Raw genomic sequence first — 19104 nt, 5'->3', positions numbered from 1 at the left:
AATGTCATGAGATTAAGTGTCACAGGGAGGGGACTCAGTCACCCACTTTAGCAGGTGACTTGTTCTTCTTTTTTCCCCTTTTAAAAATGTTTATTTATTGATTTTTAGACAGAGAGGATGGGAGAGAGAAATATCAATTTGTTGTTCTACTTACGCATGTATTCATTGGCTGATTCTTGTGTGTGCCCTGACCGGGGATTGAACCCACGACTTTGGCATATCGGGACGACACTCCAACCGAGCTACCTGGCCAGGGCCTAAGGTGCCTTCTTCCTGTTGTCTGCATCACCAAACACAGAGGAACACACTCAGGGGCCAGTAGAACAGAGCATGGAAACCCATATCTCACCCCTCCTCAGACCTACCCCTCAGCCTGCATGGATAAAAAATCTCCGGTTCACTCCTCACAGGGAGGAAGGGGACCTCAGACCAGCGCCTTTCTTACAACAGCCAGCAACGCCTTCCCCAGGCCGTTCAGGTGCCCACGAGGCACTGACTTCCTTAGACTTCACTTCCAGCTCCTGCAGAATCGTGTCGTTGTGAGGATTAAGGGGGTCCGTGTGCGTCCGACACTTAGCCCAAGCCAGGTGTGCAGGCACCACGGTAACACTGCCTCTGACCTCTCTACCTCAGGAGTGTGTCTGTGTGACCTCCAGGCTCCCTGTGAGTCAGAGCCTGAGGATTATCAACCCTGATTTATAGATACAGACGAGGAAGCTCAGGTGCCTTCCACAGCTCGCCCAGGGTCACCCAACCGGTCAGACACTGCCGTCTGGATTTGAACTCCGAGTGCTCAGCAACACGAGCTCTTGCTGGAGCTTGGGCTGCCTGGCCTGCATCCTGACAGTGTTACAGACGGCTAGCCTGCCCTGAGTCCCTGGCGGTTTGAGCGACAGAGACGAGTCCATTATGTCGGTGCATTTGAAAACTGCTGGAGGCGGTCCTTCAGTGCATGGCTTTTAATGCCTATTAAGCAGGTGGAGAAAGAAGAGGATCAATGAATCGTGATGTCTTTGCTCGCGTGTGAGCCTTGCCGTCCTGACCGCACCGCCCGGGTTCTGGGGCAGGGCTGGAGCTCAAAGGCCTTGGAGGAGAACTTCACACAGAGACAGAGGAGACACTGGTGGGGTTTTAGGGGCGGGGGCGTGCCCGCCGGCAGCATCCTCCAGGTCCAGGTCTAATATGAAACGCGCCCGGGGAGCCAACATTACAGCGTCCTTCTCTGAGGTCTTGACTTGTCTAGAGCTCTGCTTTCTTATTTTTAATAATCTTTTTTAAAAAACGTATTTATTTTTAGACAGAGAGGACGGGAGAAAGAGAGGGAGAGAAACCTGAATGTATGGATGCCTCTCACATGCCCCTCACTGGGGACGTGGACCGCAACCTGGGCGTGTGCCCTGACTGGGAATCAAACCAGTGATCCTTTGGTCTGCAGGCCTGCACTCAGTCCACTGAGCCACACCAGCCAGGACCAGAGCTCTCTTTTCAAACGAACACACCTTTCAGAAGGAAATCTCTGGAAGGATGGGGCCACCTTCCTGGGAAGCACTAAAGCATCACTTGTTTGGGGGTGGAGAGGAATGGGGTGGGGGTGGGGCTAGAAAACGCAAGTGAGGGAGTGAACGGAGTGGCAGAGGAGAGAGACCACACGTCTTCCCAAGACGTCTTGGGAAGTGCCTTTGGTGCGGTGTTTGTTTCATGGTGTCCGCTGGGCTTTCCTGCTCCTCTGCTAATTTGTGCCAGAGAACAGACAAGTGGGTTGATGGAGAAGGGGGTGTGGGTGAGCCGGGGAGGATGGGGGAGGACAGACACTGGTTGCCACGCACATCGGTGGTGGGTCGATGACAGGGAAGTTGTCTTTGACCCCCAACATGTGTGCACACATGCACCACCCGCCACACACATGCACCAGCTCACCCACCACACCGCGCACACCATGCCCTTCCACACTCCCAAAGCACTTTTGGAGAGTAACAGCGCCACCTGGTGGCTATGTATGTGCAAAGACCCCCCCCATCTTAACCTAGTGATGAACACAAGATGTGTCCTTCTGTACTTGTTTGCTCTGCTTTTCCACAGTCAAAAGTCCCCCTTCTCCCTTTTGTCCTTTTCCAAGAAATCGAGCCAAACCATAAATGCACTTCTGAGAAGTGCTTGACGCCGTTCCAGGTTGTACTTGGGTGAGAAACAATACCCAGAAACAGCTTCCACACCAGTGCTCACGGCCTTACCACCCGGATGGTGCGTGCTGGAGAAAGAGCCCGCAGGCCCGAGGAGCGAAGAACGAGGGAGAAAGGGCTGGGTCTGAGGAACCGGTGCCAGTCGCTGGGCATTTCCACTGCGAGTCACCGGAAGAGCAGAGAACTGGGTAGGGTCGGTGCCATCAGCGTGAGCTTGTCTGATGCAAGCTCGGCCTCTCCAGACAGGGTTTGTCTCCATGACGGCAAACGCCAGCCATTCAGTCACCGAGTCCCCACCCTGCGCCTGGCCCAGGGCAAGGAGCTCCTCCCACTGTCGGTGACGCCAGGGTCCACGCAAACACAGCCACGGGGCTTTGCGTGCCCCCGGGGACCCTGGGAAGCCCGGGTCCCAGGGACCTCTGTCTCCCTAAATCAACGAGATCCCGCCCGTAATGAACTTACCTCTCTGCCCGGTACTTCATATGTGTTCTGTGACAGCAGCTTTGTACATAATGTGTATGGAATTACACGTATGTAAGTACCTAATAGCTATGACTGGGGAGCAAATGCATTTTTAAGTACTTTTGGGGTTTTATTTATTTATTTATAAGTTTTTTGGTCTTTTTTAAAGAACATTTTAAAATTTATTCTTTTTAGAGAGAGGAAGAGAGGGAGAAAGAGGAGGGAAACATCAATGTGTGGTTGCCTCTGGAGCGCCCCCTACTGGGGACCTGGCCTACAACCCAGGCATGTTCCCTGACTGGGAATCGAACCGGTGACCCTTTGATTTGCAGGCTGGCACTCAATCCACTGAGCCACACCAGCCAAGCCAGGGCATGATTTTAAAAGGACTCATGACAAGACATCAGATTTTCCAGCCATGAGATTTTTCATTTATGTCAGAGTTCAAGGAGTGCTTTCCAAACGCTAACTCACAGATCCTCACAAAATCCCCTGGAAGCGACTGGCTGGGAAGGACAACAGCAGTGGCCGTTAATCTGAGTGGTGCAGTGTTTGAGTCAGGACAGGGAGCAAGCAGCTCTTCCAAGCGCCCCACCCCATGTCTGCAGCAGGGCCTCTCCGTCATAAACAAGCTGGTTTTGCTCCCTGCATCCTGGGAAAGGGAGGCTCCTTATTTGCCCCACAGAGGGGAAGGAATAAAGTTCTGAAGAACAATTCTGGGCTGGTCAGGGAGCAGGACGACAGGGGGAAGAGTTGGAGGGCTCACGTCACCCCTTCTCCCCTGTCTCCCCAGCACGTGATTATGGCTGAAATCCGGTTAAAATGAGCCTCAGGAGACTCTGAAGGGGAGGACGCAGAGCGGGTGCTGGGAGGAACCCCAGCGGGCTGGTGGGGGCCGTGGGGGCAGCCCTTTTCTTCGCCTCCTCAGCTTCCACGGCCGCCCGTGTTCCTGGGTGTGTGGCCGCACAGAGTGTCCTTGTAACCCCTGCTTCTGCCACCATGTCTTGTCCCCTTTCCTCTCTAGCGCCCCTGATATTCCAGTCATAAGGACCCTTGGGATGGCGTTGATCCACCATGCAGACAATCCAAGATAATCTCCCCACCTGGGACTGTTCACCATACCTGCCAAAGCCCCTTTGCCAGGGCAGGTAACCTTCCCAGGTCCCAGGGATTAGGATGTGGGCACCTTTGGGGGCCATTATCCCGCCTCCCACCCTGGGATGCCAGGGGGAGGAACTTGTGACTGACGGACATCTTTCTGTAACGTCAGTCTCTCTGCCTCCGCGGCCCACTGCGGTTCTGAGTGTGCAGATGGCAGCGGTGTGCCCGTGTCCCCGCACTGGGGGCAAGGGCGGCGTCCTGGGGCTCTCCTGAGCTAGGCGAGGGTGGAGGTCTTGTAGCAGCGCAAATGCCTTCCTCCAGAAAGCTGGGAAAGCCCTTCGAAGTCCAGCTGCACAGGTCAACAGGGAGATGCCCCTGGGGCGAGAGGCTGGGCCGCAGCGCGGTGGACACAGGAAGATGAATTTCTGACAACCAAAGCGCAGGCGGTTCTCTGTGATCGTCCCCAATAACAGCGTTTCTGACTTTGAGTTTGTACATGGAGCCCTGAAGGGAGCCACGTACCCCACACATCAGCATTTCCTTCTGCTTCTCAGAGAAACAGGTTGAGGGAAGAGTTCTCAGCAGAGAAAACTCGTTCCGAAAGCCTCCAAGCTTGTGAAATCCCCAAGCCAGCTCCGTTCAAAGGGAGGGGAGTCTCGCCTCCCCCCGGAGAGTTGAGACAAGGAGGTGGCCTTCAGAACCTCCAGGAGGGTCGTGGTCACAAGTCTGGCCTGTGGTCAGACCTGGTGGTGGGCCCTAGGACCTGCACTGGCCCCCGGCTGTCCTTGCAGCACATGCCTCATTTATTGCTGCCTTTCCAGTAACGTGGCTTTGAAGTCCCCCGTGGGGCAATCCACAGGAACTGGGGCCCCTGGGGTCAGCACTGAGGTTACGAGGATCATCAGGCCCCCAGTATCCTGCTGGTCACTTCCCCTGGAGCCCGATTTTCCACTATCCTCCTTCCCCTTTGAAGGGGCTGTTAGCTCCATGGAGAAGAAGGTTTGGAAGGCCTCAGGTTCGGGGTAAGCACACTTTCCCTCTTCAAAGTGCTGACTTTTTATAGAGTCCTTCCAATCCCTTCCTTGCACAGGGAGAGGCTCTTATGAGGCGTGTATCGGATAAGAACCTGCTGGGCTGCAGACACCACAAAGGACATGCCCAGTGCTGGACTGGACAGCACCAGTGACCTCCTGGGCCAGGTGGTTCTTTGCTGTGCCAGCTGTCCTGGGCACCGTAGGGTGTTTTGTGACATCATTGGTGGCTTCTAACCACCAGCCCAGCAATTCTTTCCCCGGGCCAGTGCTCCCCAGAGGACATTTGGCAATGTTGAGACATGTGCGGGTGTCACCATTTTGGGTGACGCCTCTGGTGGCACCTAGGAGGCTGCAGCCAGGTGATACACTGCCGCAAACATCCGACCGTTCCCAGGACAGCTTCCAACAGCAGAGAAGGATCTGTCCCCCAGTCTCAGTGCTGGCAAGACTCGGAAGCCCTGGCCGAAAGACATTGAAATGGTCTCAGCCAGGTGGCTCGATGGGTTGGAGCATCGTCCTGTACACAAAAAAGTTTCGGGTTCAATTCCCAGGGCACATACGGGGTGGGGGCAACCGATTGACGTTTCTCTCTCGCATCAATGTTTCTTCCGCTCTGTCTCTCCCTCTTCCTCACTCTCTGAGATCAATAAAGACATATTCTTGGATGAGGATTAAAAAAAACCAAAAATTAAACAACAACAAAAGAAATTGAAATGGACATGCAATTTGGTCCAGCAGGACGGGAGGAGAAAGGCATCCTCAAACACAGAATTCATGTCCTCTGCTCTCTGCAAAGCCTGGGCCCAGGCCGGCGAAGCCAGAAGCATGAGCTGGCTCACGGGGGCCCTTCCTGGCAAGGGGCCCGGGGGGGGGCCTGCGGCGGGAGCCCGGCACACGCTTCACTGTAGACATGGCTGGGGAAGCGTGCAGGACAGCTAACACGTGGGCACGCCGCTGTGGCAAGAGGGTCCGCGGACATCCCAAAGCCACGGAGCGCAGCTGCAGTTGGCAACGTTTACACTGACAATAGGCAGGAAACCAAAGGAAACGAACCTGAAAGGAGCGACGGGACCACGGCCCACAGGAGACGGCAGGCAGGGCTGTCTCCACGTGAGGGCTCTTTTGTCGTTTGGGTTTGGGTGTTTAGTACTCGGTATCTGCCGGAACACCCCTATCTATCTGGAAGGCCAGTCAGATCTCACCCACTTACCTGTATATATGAAGAGAAGCAGGACTCGATGATGAAAAATGAGGAACAGATAAAGGGGAAAAGGAAAGTGTGTGTATTTATGCCCAAATCAGCTGCAAATCGGTCATCCCGGCCGAGTACTCTCAGGTTCAAGTCCCCTAAGGAGATGGGCAGCAAAGTCAAGAATGAAAAAGGAGGGACAGACCGAGGACGGTCTTCCACAGGCAGCGCATCCCAAGGCACGCTGGGTCATTGAAACACTCTGGACTTCCTCAGGGCCCTCGGTGACATCCCTTGCTCACGCCCACACACTGCGGCGTGTGGTAGAAAGGGGATGGTTGGTGACTGCGGGTGAACCCCCTGCGGCTCCACTGACAGCCCTTGTTAATGGTTTTACGTGGAAATTAACGTGGCCAGCTAAACACACAACTCCGGGGCAATCCTCGTTGACCAGAGCAGGTGCTTCTGACCTTGTTCAGAGATGGGGACCTCACCTTTCCAACCCTGCTGAGCCCCGGGGGCAGGACCATCCGCGCCAGCTCCTCCCTGCGCTGCGTTCCAGCACGCAGACGGCATCGGCAAGGTCCCGAGGCCGCGTCCCTGGAGCCAGGCCGCCGGGGCCCAAACCCAAGCGCCACCCTGGCCCTCCTCTGTGGCCTCGGGCGAGGCAGGCAGGCCTAGGCCTTCGGTTCCCTCCTCTGGGACAGGCTGAGGACAGCCCCTCCCTCACCAGGGCCCCATGAGCAGGGTTGTTAGCCCAGCGTCTGGCTCCTAGTAGGTGCTGTCTACACGGCACCCCCGTTAGTATTGGGGTACAGGTTCTGTCGCGCTCGCTTTCTAGCGCATTGAAGGCCAAACGTCTAATGTCTAAGGCATTTGACTGCTTAAAACCTTCTTTTTGTCATAATTTCTCATCACCTGCCATTTACACGTTGTACAGATGATTTTCAAAGTGACATTTCAGAGGACCTTGAACAGCCTTGGGTTCTGGTTTGGAATGTGGGCGGGGCCTCTTTGGCGCCCTCTCTGGCCCCTCCCAGGGGAGCTGCGGTCCTGTCTGGCCAATGCAGGGGGAGGTGGGGGAAGAGATGTGACTGAGATAGATGAACAGGGTGTAACACCCCCCCACCGCTCCCCTGCCGCCCCCCAGCGCCGGGCGGAGTCGTCCCGGAAATTCATAGGAGCGCAGTCACGCCGCCCTGCAATTCCTCGCATGCCGTTCTCGGTGAAATTCCTCTCCGGGTCCGTCTTTTCTCAGAGGTTCACTTACAGCCTCTCTCTCTCTGCCTCAGGTTCTGAACATGAGAAACCACAGTCAAGCCTGGGGCGGGAACGATGCGAATACACTTAACATTGTGGAACTGGACGCTGCAAATGGTAAGGATTGTACGTTCTATCTTAGGTCTGTTTTACCACAATTAAAAACACCCCTACAGAAGTGCATTCGGGTGCCATGATTAAACTCAATTCCGAGAGACTTGAATCCAGGGTCACATGTTCTTTTTCTTTTTTTTAAAGTAATTTTTTATTCAGGGTCATGTCTTCTGCAGTCCTGGTTTTCCGGCGGCACGCGGAGGGTTTTCAAAGGTCAGCTGAAGCTGTAGGTCCTTCTGCCCCTGTGCCCTGAGCCCTCCCCGAGGGGCCCCAGGAGGGGTGGGCGGAGGCAGGAGCCTCCCTGGACGTGGCCACGCCCACAGCCAGCCGTGGTGGGCGCGCATCACCGTTCCTCTGTGCTGTTTGGTGCCAGGTTCGCTGCGGTGAGAGGACAGGGGACAGGAACCACCACTCGCAGAACTGGCTCCCCGCTTGGCTGAGCCTGGCTGCCGCCCGCCCGCCCACCGCTGCGCTGGCAGCCTATCTGTACATGGTCCTCGGCTCCCAGCCCTCCTGGCGCCCCCGCCCGCTCCCTGTCCTTGCAGTCAGTGGCGGGCTGGACGGGCAGACATTCAGTGTGAGTGGAAGCTCCAGGTTGTCCAGACACAAAATTGCCTCGTCGATACCCTTTCCCACAGAAACTTGAGAACATGCGAATCAGCTGGAGAGCAGAGGACCAGCTGAAGCCTGTGCTGCCCTCTGCTGGGGATCCCAGCTCACAGCGGCCCCAGAACTCAGCCACAGGGACAGCCCAAGGGAGCCTGGCCCCAGGGCGTGGTAGAGAGCAAGCAGCCCTGAAAGGGGGGCTTTGAATCGCCACAGGACCTCCCCTGCTCGGGGCCTTCGGCCTTCTCCCTGGTCTGACCCCTCCTCTGTGTGGGTGCAGGCTGGCACTATTAATAATAGCAAGCCATTCTCGATGACCAGGACCGTGCTCTCTCCCCTGTGGGCAAGGTAAGCTTCAACTGTCCCCAGGGCAGGGTTCTGTCATGGGGGTGTCTGTCATGGGCTTGTCTCCCCACCATTGCCACATGCCCCCGATTCCTTTATAACATAGGGTTCTGTCCCCTCTCCGTCCCCATCACTGCGAGGGTCTCTCAAGATCTCTCCTGCCTCCGGGCCATTCCCACTGGATCCAGACAATTTCCAGACATTAACGTGAGGCTGATGTGCACCTGTCTGACCTCTTCCAAAGTCCACCAATTGCCAAGAGTGTGATCACGAAAGCTAGCATGAAATACAGAGCCCCACACGGCCTGGCTCATAACCACTGCATTCATCTGGGTGCCTCCCCTCGTCCCTAGCATGCTTACAAAACCACCTTTGACTGGGAGCTGGCTGCCTACACAGCTGGGCATCTGGGGAGCATGTGGGCAGGCCAGCTGACCCAGCGTGCTGCCCACCTAGCCTTCCCCAACAAGCATCCTTTGCCTTGGCGGCTGGTGGCCAGGCCACCACACACCTTGAAACCAAATACCTCCCACGGCCACAACAGGTCAGGTTCTTACAGGACAGACCCAAGCGGGGATGTATGATATACTAATTCCGAAAGGACCCCACACTAGGTTCGCTATGCCAGCAACCAGAGGAAAGATGCCTCTCTATGCCAGAGATTTGTGAAAAGGAAATATTTATTTAAAGCTATACAGACTTAGAATGGTGACTTAATGTCTTCATTAAAATACTGAAGTCCTTTAGGATACCCACAGACACACATAGTCCTTACTTCACCCTCTGCCCTGATCTGGGGTACCATATCTCAGGAAAAGAAGTAGGTGTCCGTGATTCAGGCTCCTGGCACCATCAGCTGTGTCGCTGCCATTATCGCCAGTTAATCCAGTCATGTGGCACCTTCTCAGGGCCCACCAGCAAGAATCTTTTCACCCCTTTTTTCCAGGCAAAGTCTCTCCTGCTGCCTAAGCCATGTGGCAAAAGGGAGCACCCCAAAGCCGCATGGTCCCCACTCTGCCAAAGCTGCATGGTTCTCTCCTCTTAGGGCTGCCGTACCTGGGTTTAAAACCCCATGCCAATCTTCCTCTGCAGCCCCACTTCTGACTCCTCCTACAATCAGTTATGCCTGCCAGCACTCCTGTATTCTTCCAGCTTTACTGGGCTGCCATAGTAAGTCTGGGCAGGCATGGCCCCATGCCATGGAGCCAATCTTCTTCCAAGCTCTCATGCAGGTGCTGTAACCAGGGGGAGTTGCCTCCCAGTTACTTCCTGGGTGGAAGTTATTTCCATCCCCCTGGCTCAAAGCATGGCCACAGCTGTTTAACATATCTGTGCAACCAGTTGAAGGTCATAGATATGTTAAATGACCATGCCAGAGGTTAGCTGCAAAGCTGTTGCTGTGCAAAATAGCTCTGCATGGTCCTGCTCCATGTGTCCCTTCCCCCAGCTCACACCTGTGCAGGGGAGGGGTGAGGACATCCTATATATTTTTCTAATATTCCCTGGACACCTTGAGTTCTGGACCCCATTCTGAATCCCTATTTGGGCCCCCCCTTTGGCTGCACCCTGTTGCAAGGGGGCGCTAAAGTGTAAAGCTGGGGTGTAAGAAACTTAACACCTAGTTAGCAATAACTGATCCCTAGGGGAGGGTGCCAGGTGGCACCCTGACTTGTCAAAAACACCCATCAGCAAGCCACCTCTTGAATGACAAAGAGGATTTGAGGGCCAAGGTTTAGGCTGTTGGCCAGCACTGCTGGTCAGTACCTGTTCACTTGACCTTGACTCGTCCTCAGCAGCTCAGACAGACTGGCTTGTGGAACCCTTCCTTTTAACGGGGAGGCTGGAAGCCCTCCCAGCCTGGTGGGCGTTTTTCCTCCCCTACCGTCTCCGAGTTGCAGTCTGCCCGAAGTCCCCAGCTGGTGCGGGGACGGCGGTGGGCGTGAGGGCGGACTGTCCGAGCAATGGCGGCGTCTGGTGAGAGGAGAGACCCTGGTTCCTGGCTGAGAAACTTCCTACACAAGCCAAAGTGGACTGGCAGGGGCGGGCTGTAAACAGAGAGCAGCAGAGTTGCTTCGGGTGAAACAGAGGCAAGGGCCCCCACGCCCCCTTCCAGAGAGAAGCCACCCCGAACAGTCTGAAAACCACCGGACTCTGGTGTGGGGTCAGCTGTTAGAACAGGAGGTTGGCAAGGGAGACAGCCACTTGTCCAAACTGGGCACAGAGTAGGGGCCAGCGAGGTCAGATGGTAAGGACCGTTGGCTCAGTTGGTTGGAGAATCGTCCTGTACACTGAGAAGGACCGCACCGGGTCTGCCAGCCAGGGGGACAGAGGCGCACATAGAAGGTATTTATTATTATAAATGATGGGTCTCCAGGGAAGACACGAGTCTTTGTAATACGGTGATGACCACTCTACACAAAGACGAAAGTGGTGAAACTAACGCTCATGAAAATACTTAAAAATATTTTTACGAGCTTTCCCTGGGAGAACCCTGCCGAGCGGAGTACAGAGCCACGTTGCTGATTTCGAGGGAACGAATACACGCGTTTGGAAAGTTTTGGGACACAACCTGTGACTTCACACTTAGAGGTGCTAAATTACTTTCTCCTTCAAGACTACTGTTTCAATATTGAAAAACATTTTTCAGGGACTTAGAGTGAAATATGAAGCCACACCGCTCGCACACTTAGGCCGTCAAAAACCACGGCTGGCTCTGTTCCTGCTGTGTTGGGAGAACTCCAAGATCGCGTTATTAAATTCGGGATGCCATTACTCCTGTTTGCACAGGAGGATGGTTTCTGGCAAATTCCATTCAAACAAAGATTCCTCTCTCTTAGACGCGACATTTAGAACTCCACGGGAGACGAGCATTCAGTGCCACCCCACTTGTGAGTGGAGAAGTCTCTGTTACTCAGCGACGACTGTGCATCTTTGGTGTCGGCTGCGCTAACACGCAGCTGCAGCGGCAGCAGCAGCGCCGCCGTGGAGGTGATGGGCTCTCTCCTGGGCCGAGTCCTCCTGCCTCTTGCCACTTGCCAGCTGGGCTCACCAGGGCGAACTCCCATCTGGGGTTAGCCCAGCAATGCGTTTCTTCATCTCTAAACTGCAAGGCGGAGTTTAAACGAGACCCTGAGTGTGAAACCTTCGTACCTAGTTTATAGAAAGCAGCGCACCTACCCCAAAAGCTTATTTGCTTTCCTTCTTTTGCATAAACCTTTACACCTTAAGCCTGGATAACACGGATGAACCACTCATTCCACTGAAACAGCAGAGGCAGGGGCCTTTCCCAAGGGGGTGTGGGTGCAGGAGTGAGCAGGGCCCCACCTCCTCCTTGGGAGACCCCAACTTTGTGTCTGAGGCCGAAATATATTTAATGCTGTCAAACTGGAAAAAAATTATATACGTTTATACAAATATTCTCATGTTCTGGGTGTATTTTTCTTTACTAATACTATATCACTATGAGAACGTCATCATACAATCCAAGGGAAGGTATTAAAAATATATTTTTTAGTTAGGCCTGAATAAAATCCACAATGTCAAACTAGGTACTAGATAAACAGGGTAAAATGCAGAAAGATGATGTGTAATTTCTGAGAATTTAGCATCAAGTGACATTAGAAGCAATGGTAGTATATAAATACCAGGGGACTGTTCAAATAGCAAGAAACAACAAAATTTATTAGTCTTTTTGTTAAAAAAAAAACCCAAACCCTTAAAAGTATTTAAAAACCCTGCTCTGGCAGGTGTGGCTCAGTGGGTTGAGCACTGACCTGTAGTGAAAGGTCGCTGGTTTGATTCCCAGTTGGGGCACATGCCTGGATTGCGGACCAGGTCCCCAGTAGGGGCAAAGGAGAGGCAACCAATAAATGTTTCTCTCTTGCACAATGATGTTTCTCTCCCTCCCTTACCCTCTCTCTAAAAGTAAGTATTTTTAAAAAGTGTTTAAAACACCAGATCTCATCATGATCTGAAACTTGTGCCCATCTATGTGTCAATACCAGTTATCTGAGCGGTGGCCTCATGATAGAATTTTGAGTTTGACAAGTCAAAGCACTTTGGTTGGTGAAGAGACCACCACCTCACTGTTGCTTCACGTGCAAGTCAGTGGCTTGGGAAGTGATCAACCCTGGGGATCGCAGAGAGCGCAAAGGTGCAAACACACCGTTCTGTGTTAGTCTGTCGCTGTTCGCCGCACGCTTTCTTCCCTAAGGGCATGCTTTTGACCTGTTGCCCTCCAGGTAGATACTTCAATGTTTTATATTTCTATGATCTCAGGTATTGTTTTTCTTTCATTGAATAACTTACAATGCTACTTTATGATTTTTAGTTATTGTCTAGAGAACAAAACGTTAGCTTCAGTTTTAAGTGAGCCTTTACTATAATCAGTTTCTCATATTATAATTAGTTTTGAAAGGTCACCTTTACTAAATTCCACCAAGGTATAAATCCCAGGCTAATATTGCAAAGCAATTAGCATAAGAGATTCAAATAAAATAAAAGCAATGGTTGGTTGAAAAGACAAAAACTGCACCATCTGTTATCTAAAAATATTAAAAAATGACAGATATGTTTGTTTACTTTTTAAAATATTTTATTTTTAGAGGGGAAGGGAGGAGAAAGAGAGAGAAGCATCAATGTGTGGTTGCCTCTCACGCACCCCCAACTAGGGACCTGGCCTGCAACCCAGGCATGTGCCCTGACTGGGAATTGAACCGGCCACCCTTTGGTTTGGTGGTCGGCACTCAATCACTGAGCCACACCAGCCAGGGGAGATGCATGCTTAATTTAAAAATTCAAATGTACAGAGAAGTATGAAGTGAGGAGTAAAAGTCCCCTTACCCTACCTTTGAGCCCCACCTTCCACTGCAGCAAAATACAGCAGCCTTAGCTAGATGTGGCTAAACTAAAACTACAAGAAAAAATATCGAGTTCTCATACTAGCTGTATTTCCATTGCTCAGTTACCACACGGGGTTAGAGGCTGCCACGTTAGAGTGCAGACACAGGACATCTCTGTCATCACAGCCAGGGGACAGTCATTGGTTACTGCTCTGTGACAGCCATAATGAAGCACAGCATATATATGTGTGTGTGTGTGTGTGTTATGTCCTATCATAAAAAATCTTCACATATTATGGATACAAGTCCCTTATCAGGATGATTTTCAAAAATTTTCTCCCATTCTGTGGCTTCTCCCTTTTTAAAAAAAGATGTTTATTTTTAGAGAGAGGGGAAGGGAGGGAGAGAGGGAGGGAGGCAAACACCCATGTTGTGAGGGATACACGGTGTGAGAGACACATCGACTGGCTGCTTCTCCACCCCCGTACCCCCAAACCAGGGACCTGGCCCCCATGGCAGGCACGTGCCCTGACTGGGAACTGAACCCACGGCCCTTTGGTTGGCAGCCAGGGCGTCTTTTTCACTTTCTTGATAGCATTCTTTAAAGCACAGAAGTTGATTTTGAAGAAGTCCAATTTTTCCCTTTGTTGTTTTTTTTTTTTTTGGTGTTGCGTCTAAGAAACCATTGCCTAGCCCGAGGTCACCAAGATTCACTTCTGTTTTTTTCTAACAGTTTTATAGTCTCAACTCTTATAATTAGGTGTATGATCCATTCTGAATGAACATTTGTATACAGTGTAAGGTCAGGGTGCTTTAGCACAGGGTTATACAGTTTTTCTAGGACTATCTGTGGAAAAGACAACTCTTTCTCCACTGAACAGAATTGGTGCCCTTTTCAAAAAGTCAACTCATAAATGGGTGGGTGTATTTCTAAACTCTCAGCTGTATTTTACATTCCCTTAGTCTATATGTCTATCTTTATGGCAGCACCACGCTGTCGTGATTACTGTAGCTTTGCAGTAAGTTTTGAAACTGGTTAAGTGTGAGTCTTTCAGCTTTGTTCTTTTTCGAAATTGTTTTGGCTATGGGTCCCTTGCATTTCTGCGTGAAGTTTATCATCAGCTTATTAATTCCTGAAAAAAAAATCAGCTGGGATTTTGGCAGGAACTGCATGGAATTTGTAGAGCAATTTGGGCAATGCCGCCACCTTAACGATGTCTTCCAATCCGTGAACAGAGGTGTCTTCTCACTTATTTAGGTCTTCTTTAATTTCTTTCAAATATATTCTGTCATTTTATTCACCGTGATGCCACTGTAAAGAGCATTTTTTGAAAAATCTCAATTTCAGAACGTGCATTGCTAGCACAGAAATAAAACTGGAGTGTCACCACATGGAGGACCACGGAGTTTCCCACCGTCCTGCTCACCATCGCCCCAGGGGCTGGCCAGACCCCAATAGACAAACAACTTGCCTCAAGACCAGGGCTGAGATACATTACTGCGGGTGACTTAGCTGGAGAAGCCCGATCCCTGCGTGTCACGGAGTCTGGCAGGACGGCTGCTCCCAAGGGAAAGCCCACAGATGCACAGGTGATGGCGGAAGTCCTGAGGGCGAAGGGGCTGACAGCAGACGAGCCAAGGGTTGTAAATCAGACGTTGGAGCTTCCCTCCCAGTGTGCGACCACAGTTCTAGATGATGCACGAGTTTACTCAAGCCGCACTGAGAAAGCTACTGTCGATGTGCGAACGGCGCTCCAGTGTCACGCTGACCAGTCTGCCACCTCTCCTGCCCCAAGGGATTTTTAATTAGATGCTGCAAGGCAAAGAAACCAAGCCCCTTTGCAACCGATCAAGCCACATTCAGGCCCTGGATCGCCACCCGACAGACATGGCTTGACCGCTCCAAAGAGTAGACTTAACTCTTCGCATAAAAAGGCATCTACTTCTGTGGGAAGAGTAACGGTTCTGCGGCTGAGTGTCAGTTCAGTCGCTAGCAGATCAAGGACTCCCAGGCGTGGCCCGCCAGCCCCTCCAGCAGGGGCTCCAAGGCCCCTCACAGGGCAGAGGTTTGCAGTGCAAATGCCCACGCTGCAGCCCCCAGCTGTGAAAGCATTGTTCCTGCAACCCCAGCAGTTCGGAATGTACTGATTAATCTGTCATTAATTGGGTCCAAAACCATTCTTATTACCACTAACGTGGTGTCACCGCAAAAATACTGCCAGCGAACCACCAACTGCGTCGAAAAGAAAACATGACAAGGTCGATGACTATGACAATTTGTGACCGAGCCCTGAGGGGACACGTATGGTTGGTCTTGATCTTCTGTACTGAAACTCAACATGCGTGCCTGATGTTTTCAAGTTGTGTTTTAGAAAGCCTTAGTAGTATTTAATGAGTAAGTATAGTTACTGTAGTTTTTAATTGAGATGTTGTATTTTCTTTAATAGAATCCATCAGGATTTTTCATCAGCTTTTAAGTGTAAAAAATACAGTTGTCATTCATGAAAAAAAAAACAAAACCAAACCCAATAACCTATTGAAATGATTTATTTTTAAATGAACTCCTTAGGACTTTCTACATAACGAGATACCGAGAATATATATATATATATATTAACCTATAAATAGATCTAGTTTTCTTTTCCAGTATGGTTGCCTTTTATCTTTCTCTTGCCTAACTGCCGTGGCTGGAACCTCAAGCGCAATGCTGAGTGGAGGTGCTGCGAGAGAACGCGGTTTTCCTTCCCGACCTTCGGAGGACAGACTCGGCAGTCAGCCCGCTGCCGGCAGGTGAGACGTTGTCCGTGGGTGTTTCACAGACGCCCTTCGTTGTGTCGAGGAGGTTCCCTCTCACTCCCAGCTCGCTGAGCACATTTATCGTGAATGGTGCTGAATTTTATCAAATGCTTTTCCTGCACCTATCAAGACAATCATGTGGTCACTTTGTCCTTTGTGAACATGGTACAGTCAGTCATGATTTGTGACTCTGAATTTGTGGATCTGCCGATTTGTGGTCCCAAAACCAACACCTGCGGCGCTTCTGGGATCACTCACAGACGTGTGCAGACTAGCGAGGACCCGGAGTTCCCTGCGGCGCGTGCTCTCAGCTGAGGCCGAACGAGCCGACACTTGCTCGTTCCCGCTCTCCCTCAGAGACGACCGGGACGGAGTGGGCGGGGACAGGGCAGTGCAAGAGGCTCAGGCTCCGGGGCCAGTCGGACAGGCTCGAATTCCAGCTCTGGCACACTCCCCCCAGGGGCTACAGCTGCACAGTCTCTAACTCAGTATTACCGGTGACTTTATCGGATGTGCCTACTGTGAGCAAGACTCCTTTGCACAGCACACTGATTTTTGGGTGTTACACTGACCGTGGGACCCTGGGGTGAATCTTACTTGGCCATGGTGTACAAGCCTTTTTATACGTTGCCAGATTCAGTCTGCTAGTACTTTGCTGATGATTTTTAAATCTACACTCACAGTAGACACTGGTCTGTAGTTTGTGATGTCTTTGGTTCCACGTCAGCGCAGCATGGGCGTTAATCTCTAAATGTTTGGTAGAATACAGCAGGGAAGCCATCTGCGCCTGAGATTTTCCTTGTGGAATGTTTTAAAATTACAAACACAATTTTCTCTTTGTTATCGACAGCTACGTTTTAAACTTGCTTTGGGGCAGAACAACTTTAAGGAGTAAGGTGGTGAGATTACTTCCAAGGTGGGTCAAGTTCAGTAAGAAGGCGCGTGTTACCAAGGAAGACACGTCCAAGTGTTCGTAGGGTTCAGGCAGGCGGACGCCGGGTTTTCCCCGGTCGCATGGTTATCCCCCACCCTGCTGTCCCCATCCTGCTGTCCAGCTTTTACAGAGACACACGTTTTGTCACCGCTCATGCGCTTTCTTGACCTCAGACCAAAAAACTTCAGCTTGTTCTACGTAAAATTTACATGCAAACCTCTTAACTGACATTAGCAGCCAAGTCCTATAATCGCAGACTAAAGCCTGCGCACGTCTAGTTTACGTGCAGATACCCACGATTCCACACTGTCTTCACCCCTGTCTGCACATGCGATGCCCGTCCCCGAGCCCGTCGGGAAGGCGGTGCGCGCGGCAGAATCCCAGGCTGGAAATCCGGGGGTCGCAGTGCCAGCTCCCACTTGAACCAGACGCCGCGGTGTGTTCCTCCCCTCATCAAATCCGGGTGAGCCTGAGCATCACAGAGATCCTTTTTCTGGCTCTGAAAATGCAAGGATTTATTCCACAGTGATGCCATTCCCAGTGTTCTCCCTTCAGGGTGGTCAAAATGGAAATACTTCTGTTATGTACAAATGAACACGCCCACATCGGTACCTCCCTCTCACAGAACCCATCGGCCGAGGCCTTCACCGAGAAAGCAGGACGCGGAAGTCTGTGGTTGAACAATAGAGATCCAGCAGCTCAGCTCAGAGTCCTGAGCTCACCAGGGGACGGCTCTTACTTCTCCCTCCCTACATGCACATGTGCCTTTCCACAACACCCCACTTTCCACAAGTACTGTTGCGTCGGAGGCATCTGGCAACTGTAACTTTCAAAAGCGAGGAGGTCACTTCTCAGAGATCCTGAGCCCGTCGGAGAAGTTGAACGGGATCTCGTCGGTGGTCTCGACGGGCACGTTACTGCCCCCGAACGGAGACGTGTACCGGTGCGCGTGGTGACTGGAAATGAAGGCGTCTGCAGTCCGGCTGCAGTGGCAGCTGTCCGACGGCGGGACGCTGCCGGAGTCGCCGAGATGCGAGTGGTAGACGCCGAGGAAGGAGTCCTGCGAGGGGTGGTAGAGCCCGGCCGGGGCGGGCGCGGAGCTCGGGTAGGGGCCGTTGCACATGACGCAGGTCTGGAAGCACGTGTTCCTCCCCGAGCCCCGGTGGATGTCCAGCTTGGCGATGAGAGGCTTCCCCACGTTCACCTCCTGCTTCTCCTCGATGGTGTCTTCCAGCCCCGAGTACTGATACGACAAGCACACCGTGAAGATGAGCTGTTCCTGAAAAGGGAAAGGAGAACGGTCTGTTATTTTCATCAACCGCGGAACCTCCTCGGTCTTCAAGTACCCCTGACGCAAGTACAGGAAGAAACAGACAACAGCGGACATCCGCCAGCAACTCTCCTTTTCCAGGTTCAAGACCTCAGGGTCTCCTTCGCTGCGCTGGGGCGTCCAACCCGCGGCCCGAGGGCCACACGCAGCCCAGGATGGCTGCGAATGTGGCCCAACACAATGTCGTAAATTTACTTAAAACATTGAGATTTTGTGTACGTGTGTGTGTGTGTGTGAGAGATTACGTGTCACAATGTATTGTGTGCCCCAAGACAACTCTTCTTCCAGGGTGGCCCAGAGACGCCAAAAAGCTGAACACCCCTGCCACCTTCATCCTGGGGTGGCAGGATATCCTGAGAAAGGCTGGCTATCATCATCTTCCTCCTCCCTCAATTGATGCTTTGAATGAATGTAATTCTAGTTCTTACTATTGAAGGTGGTCAAAATTACAGAGGTCTGGTATTACATCCTTGACGAAGGGTGAAAAGGTATTTTCCAAGAGGTGGGGCTTCAGAAACTTTCCCTTCCTTACTATTAGAGACGGGGAATGATCCTTTAACGAAACCAAAATCTGGCTTTATACCCAAGTCAAAAGATCAGCAGTTTTTAAAGTACTGTGCAGTAAGAATCCGCAATCACAGGTGGTATAACCGAATCAGAAAACGGGCTGATGTGCGTAGGCAGAAGGAGAGTGTCGATTAGCTATGACCAGGGCGACCACAGGTCCATGTGTGCTGTCCCCCTGCAGCTGTCAACGGTGCCCACGCCACTCCCCGAGTTTTGGCTGCCACATTCCGTGGCCATGCAGCTGTACATCAGTTAAAAACGCAGGCTGGCAAGGACACGCTTTTATGAGAAAGCTCTACCATGTAGAGATAGTGTTTGATTTATGAGTTAGCAGGAAATGAAAAA

At 51.9% G+C, this 19104-nt stretch overlaps 1 protein-coding gene and 1 pseudogene across 2 annotated transcripts in view; one reads left to right on the top strand and one right to left on the bottom strand.

The window, feature by feature from the left end:
- The first annotated feature begins 14512 nt into the window (after positions 1-14512).
- Positions 14513-15542, top strand: LOC123826074 (annotated as a pseudogene).
- Positions 15543-15661: 119 nt separating this feature from the next.
- The window catches only part of MALT1 (MALT1 paracaspase), a 50164-nt gene continuing 46721 nt past the window's right edge, over positions 15662-19104 (bottom strand). For both annotated transcript variants that reach the window (XM_045849882.1, XM_045849883.1), the window contains one exon: positions 15662-18141. In XM_045849882.1, the coding sequence (XP_045705838.1) occupies positions 17707-18141 (435 nt within the window). In that variant the 3' untranslated portion in view covers positions 15662-17706. The remainder of the gene's footprint in view (positions 18142-19104) is intronic.

This window comes from Phyllostomus hastatus, unplaced genomic scaffold (genome assembly GCF_019186645.2).
Source record: "Phyllostomus hastatus isolate PE091 unplaced genomic scaffold, TTU_PhHast_1.1 phas_contig_80, whole genome shotgun sequence".
NCBI classification, from domain to species: Eukaryota; Metazoa; Chordata; class Mammalia; order Chiroptera; family Phyllostomidae; genus Phyllostomus; species Phyllostomus hastatus.
The sequence above is the reverse complement of the archived record's forward strand: the minus strand, read 5'-3'. Positions and strand labels throughout refer to the sequence as shown.